General features: G+C 40.0%; 1 protein-coding gene across 1 annotated transcript; it reads right to left on the bottom strand.

The window, feature by feature from the left end:
- Positions 1-11,380: 11,380 nt before the first annotated feature.
- On the bottom strand, positions 11,381-15,839 carry LOC129349535 (DNA-directed RNA polymerase III subunit RPC1-like). Its single transcript, XM_055013075.1, has 3 exons — positions 15,648-15,839; positions 12,638-12,802; positions 11,381-11,538 (listed from the first exon to the last, which is right to left on the bottom strand). Exons 1-3 carry the CDS (start codon positions 15,687-15,689, stop codon positions 11,401-11,403), a joined length of 345 nt encoding a protein of 114 aa, XP_054869050.1. The 5' UTR covers positions 15,690-15,839; the 3' UTR covers positions 11,381-11,400.
- Positions 15,840-17,004: the final 1,165 nt, after the last annotated feature.

The raw sequence follows: 17,004 nt of genomic DNA, 5'->3' as shown, positions 1-17,004 counted from the left end.
GAGTGAAAGAAATTAACCATGGGTTGTCATCAGTCCAAATCAGGTGAGTGTTGTTCAAATGTGAAATCAATTAATAATTTTCATAAAGAACAATCTGAATGTAAGTGTGATGCATTCACAGGTTAAGTTAAATTTCATGCATTTATGGTGGTCAGTGTAGCAGGAATTCAGTCATTAGTCAGAGCTAAGAACACAGATGAGAAACTAAGATCATTGCTCTTTTTCAGGAAGAATGGAGTAAGATAAAGAATAAAGAGGTTGAATGTGGATTTAACACAGAACCTGAGTCAGGATTCGGCTCAGTTTGAGGAAATGGTGATGTAGAAAAAGGAGAGTAATGATGAGTTGATGAAAAAGGTTCAACAGTCTGCATGTTCTTCATGTGTTTGTCTTCAAAGTGATCAGATGGAGGAGTCAGAGCTTTGTAAAACTAATGCAGCTTTCCCTAAATGCGATAGTTAACACAACTGTGTGTCAGGTTTGGAGCTCGGTGGAGGCCAGAGATCTAGTGTTTAGTGTATCAGATCCTTTCACTAGTGTGATGAAATATCTTGATTGGTTTGTGGGTTCCAGCTCTATTGTATAATGTTGTGGTTCAAGAATGAAGAATGAAGTTATTGTTGCACTGTGTGTTTTGGAACAGAGTGGTGTGTGGTTGAGGATGTTTTGATCTACTTCCTACTGAGAATGTCCAGTGACCTGACAACCTAGATGTGCAGACATGGTTAACAGAGAAGGTTAAAAAGGCAGTATTTAAACATGCATGCTGTATTGTAAAACTTTACAGGGTTGATGTTTGTGTGTAGGATGATGATGATGAGCCTCTGTGAATATGTAATGAATGGTTTGAGGAAATGTGGGAGTTAGGAATGGGTTGTGATATGAATGAGAACAATGCAGTGGTGTTTGGGTTAGTTGTAGGGAGTGTATGTTGTGAGTTGTGTGTTGATGGAAATGTACAAGGATTGTTGTTTTCCATGGAATGATGTGCAAAGGTTAAATATATGTTTGAATTCATAGATCAGTGTGAGTGTTGTTTTTCTCAGAAGGGTGTTCCCTGAACAGAGTGGAAATGCAGACAATGCTGGAAGTATAGGAGAATGAGACACTGTGCCAAAGACTGCAGAGTAGTAAAGAGCTAGTCAGTAGAATGGAATGTTTGTAATTGTGTAAGTACTAGAGTTTAATATTGTTGTGTTGAAAATCTAATATGATGAGTAGTAAAAAGGAAAGGGATCATTTCAAAAATATTTTTTTTAAAATAAAAATGATTTTTTCCTGTGATATAACTTCAGCATGTAATGGTTTGGTATTGGTGTGTTCAATAGTGAGAAACAAAAATTCCATTTGTGGTGGATTTAAATAAATTGTAATTTTAAAAGTTAACTATATGAAGTAAATTAATCTGTCTCTAGTAAATAAAATAGTGTTAAAGTTTTAGTCTGTGTAGTTTAAGGGTATTCTACAAATATTTAATTTGTTTTTAACATTTATAGAGTAAATAGATAGCAGAATAAATGGAACAAGATCAATTGGTGAAATTGTTAAAGTATATTGCAAGTTGTACTGATCAATATTTTAGTACAATATCTTTTGAAATGCTGTGCATTATTATGTAATTAAATTGGAGCTATTAATTGATAAAGGAGGTATATTTTCTGCTGTATGTTTCACAGATAATGTTTGCATTCCAAGTTCTCAAATGGTTGTTGTAGGAGTTTCAGGCACCCCATAAGTAAATTAATTTTTGATCAAGTTTATGTTTCAAAATCAGGATTAGATGTGGAACATTGTATGTGATTCTCATAATGGTATTTTGATTTAAAGAAGGAGACCTGATCAGTATTTTTATCGATTTCTCATTTAGTTTACCATAGAGTTTCTATTGAAGAATTTGTCGGTCTGAGTTGAGTTGAGTTGAGTTGAGTTGAGTTGAGTTGAGTTGAGTTGAGTTGAGTTGAGTTGAGTTGAGTTGAGTTGAGTTGAGTTGAGTTGAGTTGAGTTGAGTTGAGTTGAGTTGAGTTGAGTTGAGTTGAGTTGAGTTGAGTTGAGTTGAGTTGAGTTGAGTTGAGTTGAGTTGAGTTGAGTTGAGTTGAGTTGAGTTGAGTTGAGTTGAGTTGAGTTGAGTTGAGTTGAGTTGAGTTGAGTTGAGTTGAGTTGAGTTGAGTTGAGTTGAGTTGAGTTGAGTTGAGTTGAGTTGAGTTGAGTTGAGTTGAGTTGAGTTGAGTTGAGTTGAGTTGAGTTGAGTTGAGTTGAGTTGAGTTGAGTTGAGTTGAGTTGAGTTGAGTTGAGTTGAGTTGAGTTGAGTTGAGTTGAGTTGAGTTGAGTTGAGTTGAGTTGAGTTGAGTTGAGTTGAGTTGAGTTGAGTTGAGTTGAGTTGAGTTGAGTTGAGTTGAGTTGAGTTGAGTTGAGTTGAGTTGAGTTGAGTTGAGTTGAGTTGAGTTGAGTTGAGTTGAGTTGAGTTGAGTTGAGTTGAGTTGAGTTGAGTTGAGTTGAGTTGAGTGAGTTGAGTTGAGTTGAGTTGAGTTGAGTTGAGTTGAGTTGAGTTGAGTTGAGTTGAGTTGAGTTGAGTTGAGTTGAGTTGAGTTGAGTTGAGTTGAGTTGAGTTGAGTTGAGTTGAGTTGAGTTGAGTTGAGTTGAGTTGAGTTGAGTTGAGTTGAGTTGAGTTGAGTTGAGTTGAGTTGAGTTGAGTTGAGTTGAGTTGAGTTGAGTTGAGTTGAGTTGAGTTGAGTTGAGTTGAGTTGAGTTGAGTTGAGTTGAGTTGAGTTGAGTTGAGTTGAGTTGAGTTGAGTTGAGTTGAGTTGAGTTGAGTTGAGTTGAGTTGAGTTGAGTTGAGTTGAGTTGAGTTGAGTTGAGTTGAGTTGAGTTGAGTTGAGTTGAGTTGAGTTGAGTTGAGTTGAGTTGAGTTGAGTTGAGTTGAGTTGAGTTGAGTTGAGTTGAGTTGAGTTGAGTTGAGTTGAGTTGAGTTGAGTTGAGTTGAGTTGAGTTGAGTTGAGTTGAGTTGAGTTGAGTTGAGTTGAGTTGAGTTGAGTTGAGTTGAGTTGAGTTGAGTTGAGTTGAGTTGAGTTGAGTTGAGTTGAGTTGAGTTGAGTTGAGTTGAGTTGAGTTGAGTTGAGTTGAGTTGAGTTGAGTTGAGTTGAGTTGAGTTGAGTTGAGTTGAGTTGAGTTGAGTTGAGTTGAGTTGAGTTGAGTTGAGTTGAGTTGAGTTGAGTTGAGTTGAGTTGAGTTGAGTTGAGTTGAGTTGAGTTGAGTTGAGTTGAGTTGAGTTGAGTTGAGTTGAGTTGAGTTGAGTTGAGTTGAGTTGAGTTGAGTTGAGTTGAGTTGAGTTGAGTTGAGTTTGAGTTGAGTTGAGTTGAGTTGAGTTGAGTTGAGTTGAGTTGAGTTGAGTTGAGTTGAGTTGAGTTGAGTTGAGTTGAGTTGTTGAGTTGAGTTGAGTTGAGTTGAGTTGAGTTGAGTTGAGTTGAGTTGAGTTGAGTTGAGTTGAGTTGAGTTGAGTTGAGTTGAGTTGAGTTGAGTTGAGTTGAGTTGAGTTGAGTTGAGTTGAGTTGAGTTGAGTTGAGTTGAGTTGAGTTGAGTTGAGTTGAGTTGAGTTGAGTTGAGTTGAGTTGAGTTGAGTTGAGTTGAGTTGAGTTGAGTTGAGTTGAGTTGAGTTGAGTTGAGTTGAGTTGAGTTGAGTTGAGTTGAGTTGAGTTGAGTTGAGTTGAGTTGAGTTGAGTTGAGTTGAGTTCTACGCAGCGCTCCGCAGGGTGACGCAGCGCTCCGCAGGGTGACGCAGCGCTCCGCAGGGTGACGCAGCGCTCCGCAGCGCTTCTTCCTGCAACAATAACAGAGCAACAACTTGCAGCAACTGACATTCTTCCTGCAACAACAACAGAGAACCAAGTTGCAGCGACTGACGTTCTTCCTGCAACAATAACAGAGTACCAAGTTGCAGCGCCCAATGTTCTTCCTGCGACAATAACAGAGAATCAAGTTGCAGCGACTGAGGTTCTTCCTGCAACAATAACAGAGCAACAACTTGCAGCAACTGACATTCTTCCTGCAACAATGACAGAGCATCAAGTTGCAGCGACAGAGGTTCTTCCTGTGACAATGGCTTACAATCCAAACAATTTTTTTCAATAAAGGTTTTTGTTTTTATTGACAACAAACTTGTACAAAACATAAAAAACAATCAATTCTTGCAATTTCTCACAATAATCTATAAATACAAAAGGCAATCAATGCAGTCAAATGGAGTCGAGTCAAGTGGAGTGGAATGGAGTCAAGTGGAGTCAAGTGGAGTGGAATGGAGTCAAGTGGAATGGAGTCGAGTCGAGTGGATGGAGTCAAGTGGAGTGGAATGGAGTCGAGTCGAGTCGAATGGAGTCAAGTGGAGTGGAATGGAGTCAAGTGGAATGGAGTCGAGTGGAATGGAGTGAAGTCGAGTGGAATGGAGTCAAGTGGAATGGAGTCGAGTGGAGTCGAGTGGAATGGAGTCGAGTCAAGTGGAGTGGAGTCGAGTCGAGTCGAATGGTGTCGAAACCAGACTGTGGCAACAATGACAAAACTCCTTGTGCAACATCCTCCAGAAAGGTCCGTGTTCACCTTTGAAACATTTATCAGCAGGTCAGTTAAAAATCCAGCCAGTCATGCTTAAGCAGGTGGTGTATTTTACCCAGACTACACTTTTATCAATGTTTATTTTTCCCATCTTGATAGAATCTAAAAACACAGACGTTGGCACAAATGATGGTCTAGACTAAACAGTGTGTACTTTCATTTCTTACCCATTTTCAATTTGTCTTTGAAGGTTGTTAGGTCTTCATGGCAGAATGATTTCAATCTTCATGGAAGCTGAAGGTTTCTGCTCGAATATTTCTGATCTTCATTAGGTGTATTTGTTACCCAGTAATGCTTTGTAGCAGATGGTCTGGGGGAGAAAAATATCAAAAAAAATGTGTTAAAGTATAGAAAGCTGAAAGCCACACACTAGTGCATATATATGAAGCATTGCATTTTATCCATGAGGAAATTCACCTGTGTGGGTTTTAAACATTTATGAGGATTTATACATTCACTTCCACTGGATATTTCATTTCTTTGCGTTTTCATGCAATGTCAGTGTATGCAACATGTCAGCAGCTCAACCTTTGACCATGATATAAACTAATGTGAGGACAGAGTCTACACAGAATAGATGCGACATTTTTAATCACCTCAGCTGTTGTGTCATGCAACATTGCAGGCATCTTGTAAGTATACCTCAAGAATGAAAGTGCCTTCATGCTTTATCTTGTTTTTAGCAGAAAGTGCATCAATAAATAACTGGTAACCCAGATGCAAGCACAGAAGCAGACAAACTGGTTTTAACAGAAAAAGGACTTTAAAATAAAAAAAAAAAAAAAAAAAAAAAAACCTATGGATACAAGCTAAGGATGAACTAGGAACAGTCAGGGAGGAAGGGCTGAAAGCTGACAAGCAAAATCTAATTAGGAAAACAGACAAGACTACAAAATTCAACAAAGACTCTAAACTCACAGAGGGTAAATTTAAGAAAGCCATAAATGAAGAACCTAAACTAATCCATCAAAACTGAACTTACAATGGGAAGAAACTCAGCTGAAGGGGTAGGTAGGAAACCCAAACAGGAACCGGCAGGGGTACAAGGGCAGCATCGTGTCCAAGAAGCTCTGGTGGTCACGAGTTGATGCAGGCCATCAGAGCTCATGGTGGAGCAGGGAGTGAATGACAGAGCTGGCTTATATGCTGGGAGGTGGAATTGCAAACAGGTGACTGGTGTGAGCCAATTACGGCAGCTGATTCTCATTGCTGCAATCAGACTGCAGGCAGGTGGAACAGTCAGGGAGGAAGGGCTGAAAGCAGACAAGCAAAATCTAATTAGGAAAACAGACAAGACTACAAAATTCAAAGACTCTAAACTCACAGAGGGGAAATTTAAGAAAACCATAAATGAATAACCTAAACTAATCCATCAAAACTGGATACTTACAATAGGAAGAAACTCAGCTGAAGGGGTAGGTAGGAAACCCAAACAGGAACCGGCAGGGGTACAAGGGCAGCATCGTGTCCAAGAAGCTCTGGTGGTCAGAGTTGATGCAGGCCATCAGAGCTCATGGTGGAGCAGAGAGTGAATGACAGAGCTGGCTTATATGCTGGGAGGTGGAATTGCAAACAGGTGACTGGTGTGAGTCAATTACGGCAGCTGATTCTCATTGCTGCAATCAGACTGCAGGCAGGTGGAAGATTCAGGAAGCAGAGAGACACAGTAGAAAGTTTTAATTACAGATTAAAGTGTGGCTAAATGCAAAAAAGAAAACAAAACAGCAGGAGAAAAAGGTGAAACACTTAAGGAGTCATTTACTATGGAAGTCTAAAAACAACAGAGTTAAAGCTTTATTAAACAGGATGATAAAACAAGGCTGAGTATTGAAAGACTTGATTTCACAGATTCAACTCTATAATCAGTCCTATCAGTTCTCAAATCTCTGAAAATGTGGTTTCTTACTCATTTCATTAACAAAACAGAATGAATTAAGACTCCAATAACTCTTCATTAACAAATCTGAATTCCTTGAGCTACTTCCTCCCCGTTTTAGACAGCAAAAAGCCTTAAAAAAAAAAAAAAAGAATCCTGAACATTGGACATGTTCTTAACACATTTTTAGTCTGACTCACCAAATGTGCTGTTGCAGGTAGGTGCCTGCCATTTCCAGCAGCATTTCATGTAATATTCTTTTCCCCTTTTGCTATTCAAGCGTTACTGTTTTCCCATTTACTTTGGAAAAAGCAACAATCACAGTGCTAGTCACTGTGCTGAAAATGGCAGGCAGGTCCACTTGGTTCTTTCAGTGAATTAGCCATTTTAATGAAGGTGCTCACTTCTATATGCACAAATGTTCCACCAAAACAAATTCCCTCAGAGGTGATTTTGCAGGAACTCCATTGATGCATGCCTAATATGATTTTGACTGACTGGGGTAAAGACATACAAAGAAACCGGGACGTATTTCCACCCACAGCAGAATAGCAATAGGTGCACATAGACCGTTCTTCAATGCTGACACATTCATCCATCCATTCATTTCCCTCCACATAACCAGTTCCAGCAGGCTAAGCAGGTCATTCCATCTGCAATTCCATTTCAAGAGAATTTCTTGCTTTTGTTTTTCAGCCCTCCTTCAAGGACTGTTTTCTGGCTCAGCTCAGTCATTCTCACACAGTGAAAGGAAAATACATTATATTAAAATATACAAAAATACATCTATTAAATAGATGTAGAATACATTACTGATTACTCATCAGACGTTCTATTCAAAGTTGATGATAAAAATGCAGAAGAAGATTTTTTTTAACCCCCTTTTTCTGGATTTAAAAACATATTCACACTGCTTCTGACCACCAATCTGTACAAACAGCAGCTCCATTCTCCTCTTTTTTATCTACTTCATTGCATGATTGCCATCTCGGTAACTTCAGAGCTGCCGTTAATCGCCACCCCACCGGCCTACACTGCTGAGTTTTCACGACTCTGCCTATCTTTGGTGGAAGTCAGCCGCCCACCCACTGCAGACACTCTTCATTAAGTCTCGCTGTATATGTACAGACAGATACCAGTTCTTCTTCAGCAACACTCATAGCTCTCAGGGCTATGCATTGCATTGCACCATGAATACAAACTACATTTGTGAACAAAGATTTACATAGACTTGCAAAGAACACGTATGTCATGGTGGTCCTGAGTTTCCAGTGACTCCCGTAACTCTGAATTTATTGTCATGGAATCATTAAAACACACTCTGTCACAAAAAACAATCATGCATGTTGTTTTTTCATCGATGACAGGTACTTTGGAAATATGACAAAATCCACTGCTTCAAAAAGAATGTGCAAACAGCAATGGTAATATTTGGTTAAACATCCCTTGGTCATTTTCACCTCAACTAGATGCTTTCAGTAGCCATCTCCAAGTTTCTGGCTGTGTCCTTGACCACCCATCTTGACAGAATCGGTGCAGTCCAACTAAATTTGTTGACTCACACAGACTTGTTTCTTCAGCACAGTCCACAGGTTCTCAATGGGGTTAAAGTCAGGAGTTAAAACCAGTCTAAACCTTAATTCTTGCCTGATTTAACCATTCCTTTACCATGTTTTTGGTCATTGTCTTGTTGGAACACTTAACTCCATCCAAGATCCTTCTGGCTGATGATTTGAGGTTTTCCTGAAGAATGTGGAGATAATCATCCACAAGAACCAACATGCATGAATGTTTTTTGGGACAAAGACACGTGTTTCGTTCATTCCAGCATAGAAAATTAAGAGCTATAGCAGTCACTGAAAAGCCAAGTGTCAGTCACAGCAGTGCAAGAGGACAATAAATGGCAAATGCTACTGAATTACACAGGAAGAGGTAAGGGTGTAGCAGTACACAAAAATCACTGTTGGGCACACACACTCAGCTTTGAGATCATGGTTCATTATGTTCAGAGCGTAAAATGGGAAAAAGAAATACAAAACATTACAGTGCTTCTTTTATCCTTTATTCAAATTAAACACGGGTGTGATGAACAGACTATGACTGCATTTTCTCAAAAAAGCCTGTCAACACTGCTGTAAGTGGCAGCAACTTACTAACAACAAAGTAAAATTTACAAAAGTAAATTCAAATCTTTTTTTTTTTACGCTATTTTTTTGGCCTTTTATCGGCTTTATTTAGGCACAGTGAGATGGAGACAGGAAACAGGAGAAGAGTTGGGGGAAGACATGCAGCAAAGGGCCGCGAGCGGGAATCGAACCTGAGTCGCTGCGTCGGGGGGCCAGCTCTGTCCATACGTCACCCGCGTAACACGTTGAGCCATACGGGTGTTACAGCAGGGCCTTGAAGCATTTGGAAGATTGTAGAAGTGCATATTGTGGCCGACCTCAATATCATCCAAAATAACCAAACACAAATGTGTGTAAAATGTTGACTAGCCGTTTTATACAGCTAAAACAAAGGACACCGATGCGTATAATATGTGTACAGGACATTGAAAAACATATCCTCATGTTCATTTTATGTTTACCAGTCGTCCTCATCAAATTAAGAAACGTCATTAAATATGAAGCAAAAAAAAAAAAAAAAAACGTTCAATCATTTATTTAGAGACTTTAAAGATTGAATGGAGTCAAACTGACCCACAAAGTAATAGGAGGCTAACTATATAGAGCAGTGATCATCAGCTGGCGGCCCGCGGGCCGAATCCGGCCCGCCGAACCGTCCAATCCGGCCCCCGACTGGATTCCAAAATTGTGAGGATCAAAGAGAAAATATCATGCGGTCCACACTATTAAAGCAACTGAAAACAACAATAACTGAGACTCTTAACTATCAGTAATCCCCACCATTTATGACTCTATTTAGGCTACATTCCGAAATGAGGACAGACTCGCTGCACTGTTTAACATTTATTGTTTCACACAGTTCTTTTTTTTTTAACATAACTTTTCCTCATGCCCTTACTTAACATTTGGTTTTTATTTCAAAGTCTCAACAACAAGCTTCAAACTAGTAGACTTCTCAGGACAAAAAAAGGAGGAAAAACCAACTGGCATAACTTAAAATAGCATGGTAAATAAATACTAACCTGGTACCAGAACAAAACAGGTCACAAATAATGTTCGCACATCAAATAAAACGTTAAGTGGGCTATAGCGATTTCAAATCACAAGGCTGAAATGGGCTCCTCACACTGCTTAATGGCTGAAGTTACATTTCCCCTCTGACACCAACTTTTTCACATCAGGCTTGGCCGCTGTCAGACTTATGCGCAAACAGTCCTCCAAAGACTGGTTTGACAGTCGGTTCCTCTCGTGTGTTTTTTATCGAGTTCATCTTGGAGAACGCAGCATCGCAGGCCCTAGGTTGAAACCCAACATGGTGAGGGCCCCACCCCCCCCAAAAAAAAAAAAACATAGCATGCCCGCGTCTTCAATGTGCCATCATTCCTCGGGACAAGACACCCAGAATGCGCTCAGGCTTTCCGCACCATGGAGAGCAGCCTGGATTTCAGCCAGGCTCGCTCTGAATGGAACGCGCTCGGTCCAACGGCATCATTTTCACATACGTTTGTGGAGAATTTTTGGTGTGGTCCTCCAGCGGAAGCAATGCCCGCGAGCTCCTCTCGAAATCTTTGCCATCAAAGTATCTGACAAAAACGCACAACTGTGCAAATATCCGTGTTGTCAGTGGACCAATCCAATAAGCCAGTGAAAGTATCTTGGCTTCCTTGATCTACCCGTCAATGACAGCTGGCCTGGACATGCTCTGCCCAAGACGTGGACACGACGTGCAGCAGCTGAAGCAGAGAGAGGCATTTGTTTGACAGATAGCAATAACTCTGTCCATGGATTTGTCGGGGGGCACCGTTCCTCCAGAAACGGTGACCATGCTCTCCTTTAAAAGCTCACTTTCCGTGAAAGGCCGGTTATGTTTGCAAAGCACCCAGGGCAGCCTGCAGAGATGCACACCTTACTCTCTCTTGATCAGTTAAAGTTCGAGTAATAATGCCATTTGCACGGGTGCAGGCAAGATTTCAATGTGGCCATTTTTTCTCTGACGGGCCTCTGACTGCTCAGGATATGAATCCTTGAAATTTGTATGTTTAGTGTTGTGGTGACGGCGCAGATTATATTCTTTGCAACAGCAACAGTTTCGTTGCAAATGAGGCATACAGGTGACGCATTTCGGAAGGTTGGCATGATAAATGCCTACTTTTCAGTCCAGTCATTATTAAAGGATCTGTTTTCCACATCCCTAACCTAAACAGCTACCACAGCATTCTGCAGCACCATGCAGAACCCTCTGGTCAGGGGTTTATCCTACAGCAAGATAATGACCCAGAACATCAGTCCACGCTCTGCCAGAACTACTTTAGGAACAAAGAACCAGACGATGAGCTTGAAAACATGGAGTGTCAGCACAGTCTCCAGACTTCAACCCCATGGAGCTGGTTTGGGATGAATTGGACAGAAGAGTGAAAGTAAAACAACCTACAAGTGCCACACATTTATGGGAACTTCTGCAACAGGGTTGGGAAGAACTTTCTGAAGAATATTTGATTTCTATTGTGGAAAGAATGCCACGAGTGTGTTCAGCTATTGTATCTGGCAAAGGCAGCTACTTTGATGAGTTTAGAATACATTTTGGTTTCTAAACAGGTTTTTTTGAACATCATTTGTTTATGTGTTCTATGCTTTCATTTCAGAGTACAATGAGACATGAACATGCATACTTTCCAATACAGAACTGGAAACATTTAGGTGTTCTAAAACTTTTGACCGGTAGTGAGTGTGTGCGCGCACACACACACACACACACACACACACTCATGAACGCACACAGGGAGAGAGAGCAATGTTTCATACCTTATAGGGCATAAGATCAGCAAGAAGCATGACGTGACGCCGGTCGATGCTCATTCCGTGGTTGACCATGGTGTACTGAATCTCATTGATGATGGTGGATCTTGCAGCCTCAATACCCAAAGTCCTCTCAACCTGAACAAAGACACAGAGCAGCTTGTAAAGAAGAAAAAACATTCTGACATTAGTCTTGAGGCTGGATCCACAAATAAATCAATCACATGGTATTTTCTCTTATGATGTAGGGTCTTAATCTGCCATCTAACTTCTCTGGCACTTTGGCTCAACAGCCATTATCTTAAAGGTGCTGTATAAATAACGACTTGACCTAAGTTCAAGATTAATTACTATTTTTTATAGGAGAGATGTGAAATCATCATCACATACACATTCGCCTTTACCTAATGTAAATCAAGCTATCAGCTTCCACCCACAAACATTAAAATCATTTTCTTCCTTCGACAGTAAGTAACCTGCACTGGGCTTCAAGCTGGGACAGTCTAAGGGACTAGATACTCCTGAGAGACCATAAACCAGGCCAAATAGAGCCAAACAGAAACCTCTGCAGAACAATAGTGGTCATTCTACAACTGGTAAAGGTGTTTGGTGTTGTAGAATGCAGATCTGTATTCTGCAGACTCCTGACTCAATACAACTGTCCTGCTATAAATCACCTTCATGTAATCCTGCAGACCAATGTTGGAAAATACCTCTCATTTTAAGACTATCCCAGTTTTTGAAAACCTCTTTCGTTCAAGGGAAATAAGTAACAGTTGAACACAACTTATCACACCTTAAACTGGATTAAAAAAATCCAACCTACTACAGAGGGACAGTGTGTCAGCATTAAGGGCCGTTTAGCTCTCTGTTCTTTTGTAGCTTCAACCAGAATGTCTGCTTTGTTAGTGCTTAGTCTCACTCCTGTGCTCCTGTTTGTACAATCATCATTTGTATGTGATCACATGCAAACTGAAACGATCCTGCTTCACACTAAAAGCTTTCCAAAAATTTTTTAGAAATGCAACATGTTTATTGCACAGTTAGCAGTGCTTCGTTAGCAATGTAAGTAAACTATTTTAGATTTCTGTGCAGTGCAGTGAAAAAAACTGCAACACAAAACCAGAAATTATTTTGCAAAAGCTTTATGAAAAAGTGAAAACATCCAGGTTAGCATACTGCTTAGACAGACAGCAACCTAAAGCACGACTGGCTTTAACTCTCCACTGACTCTTACCTCGTATGTGTTGTTTGATGTGGTCCTACTCCCATTCACTCCGTGAGTTGCCATGACAGCTCTCAGATTGTCGCCCTCCACCAGAAGTTTGTACTTGTTCTTGCCACTCTGTTCGTCAATGTGAATAACTGCTCGGGCGACCTCTGGTATGCCTTGAACCACCACCTAAGAAGTGAGAAATGACATCAGTGTTAATTAAAAAAAGCAGTGACTAATGCAGGGCTTTGTGCTTCCTTTTCATAGCAGAACACAAGTAGTTCTTTACTTGAATCATATCTCAATTTATGAGAACTACGTAAATTAACATAACAGCACAGATATTTTTTTCCATTTTATTTGTCTTACTGCACTGTGGTTTAGAAATAATACAAAAGATAGAATGATAAAATGTGAAAGGTGTTGCTTTAACAAAATCCCAAAAAATTATAACCTGACTTTTTAGCTCCAACATTTCAGCTTCTGTCATTTTGATTTTCCAGCCAATTATTTCGCCATTTAAGCAAACTCTCACTGCTCTCAGCAGACTCTTTCTGGCAGCAGCTGTTTTCAGTCATAGAACTGCACTGCAAACCACCTGTTTATCACAAAAGGGCAGACACACAAAGTTGGTTGCATTTTCTAGACTTACATTTTCTAGAGGTCAGCAGCCTTTTAAGAAAATAGCAGCTATAATATTTATTTTGGTAAAAGTGTGCGTTTCTGCAAGGTAAATTTGAAGGTACTTGTCCATAGTTTTGCTAACTTAACTTAACTTAAGCTGCACTTTAACCATGTTCTAACTGATAGATCTTTTTTTAAATATTAAAATATCTGCACTTCCTTTGTATATTTGGTCATTTCTTATTTTGCTGCTGTTTCATTGCAATTATATTTTAATAATATCACTTTAAATACAGACAATTGAAAAGAAAAAAACTGGCTCTGAAATACTCAATGAACTGATACGTCATCTAGTGTTAAACTGAATAAGAATTCTTAATAATATAAAATGTAACTGACTGAGCTGTATTAATTAAATCGAGGTATTTCAAACTGAAAGAAACACAACATTGACTGAAAGATTCTAGTCAATTAAACCTTAAATTCATTTACCTAAGAAAACCATCCTTTAATGTCTTTAACAACCTACAGTTTTAAAAAAAAAAATACAGGGGCAAAGTAAAATTTTCACACTAAAGATTAATCACTGATGAACATTTAATTAAGCATCAACAGCAGAGGTTCATTTTAAAGTATCCCTGGAAGGATTTCCTCTGTCATGTATAGTTTATCAAGCACTGAAAGAAAGAAAGGCCTGTAGTCGCTTTAGCTTTAGAGGAGAGGATTTTATTATTTTTATTATCCAGCTTATCTGTGCTGTAATTTAAAAGTAATAACTGTAGTGTTCGTCATTACTTTGGTCAGATTCTGGGAGGTTATTTTTCTAATCTGCACTAAGATGTACTACAACAGTGTTTCTCAACTGGTGGGTCGCGACCCAAAAGTGGGTCGCGGGGCCGTTTTTGGTGGGTCGCGAGCCTTTTCCTAAAAAGAGAGAAAAATAAAGATAATCCAATTTTGTGGCGAGTCATTGTAGTTCCCCTCCGCACCCGCAGGGGGTCGTCGTGTCAGCAGCGACCGGTGAGGACACTCGTATTACTGTAGAAGAAACTGCATGTTTTCATAGCAACAGCAGCATGGCTAAACGCAAGTACGACAGCGAGTACATTAAATATGGATTTTCCTACATCGAAGACAAAGGAGTCCAAAAGCCTCAGTGTATTTTGTGTTGTGAGGTACTGGCAAGTGAAAGCATGAAGCATGAATAAACTTTTCGAGCGGTTTAGCGACTACTTTCCCGATAAACAACCCGAGGACGACTGGGTGCGCGACCCGTTTGGAATAAACATGGAAAGCATCACGTTGCCTAGCAGCGATGAATGTCAGCTGGTGGAGCTATCATGTGACCGCACTCTCAGAAAGAAATTCACAGAGGTAAGCCTTTCCCAGTTCTGGTGCAACGATGTGATGAGAGAGTATCCCTCCATTGCTAGTCGAGCTGTAAAAATCCTCCTACCATTCAGCACCACATACCTCTGTGAATGTGGCTTCTCAGCTCTTGTTCAGCTGAAAACAAAATACCGAAATAAACTGAACATTGAGCATGACCTCAGAGTTGCTTTATCATGCATACAGCCAGATTTTGAGACTCTTGTAAAGGCCAAAAAGCATCCTCAGCTAAGCCATTAGAACTTCATGTAGTTCTGCAGTACTTTTATTGTGACTTGTGACTTTTGTTTATTTGTAAGTGCTTAAAAACACACTTTTCTTTCAATATTGCACACTATTTTTCCCCAAATATTGGCTTTCAAATATAGTTAAGCCCTTTGAAAAATGTTTTATTGTGTTTACATTTTGAGATTGTTCAGAACATTAAGCATTTCTTCACTTTAATAATTTGTTGAATGCACTTCATCAGTTTTCATGTTTTGGACTCTTTTGCACATATTTCTATACATAGTTTCTCCAGCTACAACAGCAATGTTGCAGACTTGTGCAGTATTATGAGAAGCTACTGGTTTTGTTGAATTGCACTTTTTTTGTAGAAAAAAAATGCACTTTTATGTATCCTGAGAACTACTTGAGGCTATTGTTCTACTTGTTTCAAAGTCCTCAGTACTTGAATTAGTATTGCTGCTTGATTTTGAGTTGTTGTGAAGTACTTGAGTTCAGGTTTAAAAGTTTTGTCTTCGAACGCTCAATCAATAAATTGTTGATTTTTGGAGAAATATTGTTTGGGTCACGACTTGTCATTTCAGTTTTATGGTGGGTCCCAGGCCCAGACCAGTTGAGAACCACTGTACTACAACATGTGAATCAGTCATTAAACAACGTTAACGTTAGAGAGTAAATTTACTGTTTTCTCCAGTTTAACTTCAGAGACTCAGCAGATATTCAGGACTACTGACAACACAGAACCTTAACCTCACTGTTTTAATCACAATTAGGTCACATCTGACCGTTAACTTACCATTTTAAACGAAGTGTCAGTGACGTGTAACCGGAAATTCATGAAAGCCGTTAGAAGTGCATTATGTTCGATACGCTAGTGTTTTGTATTTACAGACATAAAATACTCAAACAACTGAAGTGTTTACAATCCGCGGCAGCTTTGAATGATATTTACATCCCTGTGTGTCGCAGCCTCAACATTCCCCTGATCCCCTGTGTGTCGTAAACATGGTTCCGGCGTATGTTTGTTCCTATTTCAATAACCGGATTCACTTCTTCTTCTTCCTCTTATGAATTTCCGGCAGGCTGGATGCCTTGCGGCACATTGCTGCCTCTCGCAGGTCAGGGAGAGAATGCAGAATTCAGATCATTCCTACTTCCAAAGATGTAATCCTGTGGAGTTGATAAAGTGAAGGACTGCGTTCACCGTCCTTGCCTGGTTCTCTCTGGGATTAAGGAGACTCCTCATTGTGATTGATTCCATTCCCTCATGTGACATCTTGGCATATAACGGTGTTCTTTGTTCCTCAAACAGGCTGCACTCCATAAGCAGATGTTTCACAGTTTGCTGTTTCCCGCAGGCTCCACATAATCCGTCCTTATGTTTGCCGATTTTAGCTAAATCCCATGCCAGTCCACAGTGTCCAAGTCTTAGTCTTGTCATTAACACAGAGTGTTTTCGCTCATGTCCAAGGTAGCACTGGTCTGCCATTACACTATTTTGTATTGAGAAGTAATGCTGTCCTTTTTCACCATTCTCCCACTGCTTCTGCCACTGAGTTGTAATGACATCCCTGATAATGGAGCGACATTCAGATATCCCGATGCCCACAGTCAATTCAACATCTCTCCTTAATGCCCTTTTAGCCGCCATATCTGCCATCTCATTACCCTCTACCCCAATATGGGCGGCCACCCACAAAAACCCTATCATGCCTCCAGCCTGCTCAATTCTATACAACAGAGTGAGGAGCTCCACCACGAAGTCTGGTCGGGCCCCTAGCTTGTTATCTCTCAAAGTCATTAGGACTGAAGCTGAGTCTGAGCATACGACTACCCTCCTCAGCTTGACCTCCTCCACCCACTGTAGAGCCCATATTATGGCAACAAACTCTGTTGTATACACCGACACCCGCTCAGCCAGTCGCTTGAGCTTTATAATTTTAAAATCCGGGATGAAATAAGCAGACCCTGATATTCTTGTAACGGGATTTACTAATCGAGGACATCATTTTTAAAATAAATGTCTTGGAAATTATTGCTGATGGAGGTCCAAGAGTCTCACCGAACAACCTACAGAGTGAAGACCTCGAATCTGATTGGACGGCCTCCTATTCAGCCACGTGTGAACAAATGCCTCTAAGTTGATTTATTTT

Source organism: Amphiprion ocellaris, chromosome 1, assembly GCF_022539595.1.
Source record: "Amphiprion ocellaris isolate individual 3 ecotype Okinawa chromosome 1, ASM2253959v1, whole genome shotgun sequence".
In the NCBI taxonomy this organism is placed as follows: Eukaryota; Metazoa; Chordata; class Actinopteri; family Pomacentridae; genus Amphiprion; species Amphiprion ocellaris.
Note: the sequence above shows the minus strand (reverse complement) of the source record. Positions and strands in the feature narration are given on the sequence as shown.

Bases quoted from the DNA above. Each gene is read 5' to 3' on its own strand.
- LOC129349535 (XM_055013075.1), bottom strand. From the start codon at position 15,689: ATGAATTTCCGGTTACACGTCACTGACACTTCGTTTAAAATG. The intron at 12,803-15,647 runs GTAAGTTAACGG...CTCACTTCTTAG, and splicing joins CTGACACTTCGTTTAAAATG to GTGGTGGTTCAAGGCATACC. The intron at 11,539-12,637 runs GTAAGAGTCAGT...GTCTTTGTTCAG, and splicing joins CATCAAACAACACATACGAG to GTTGAGAGGACTTTGGGTAT.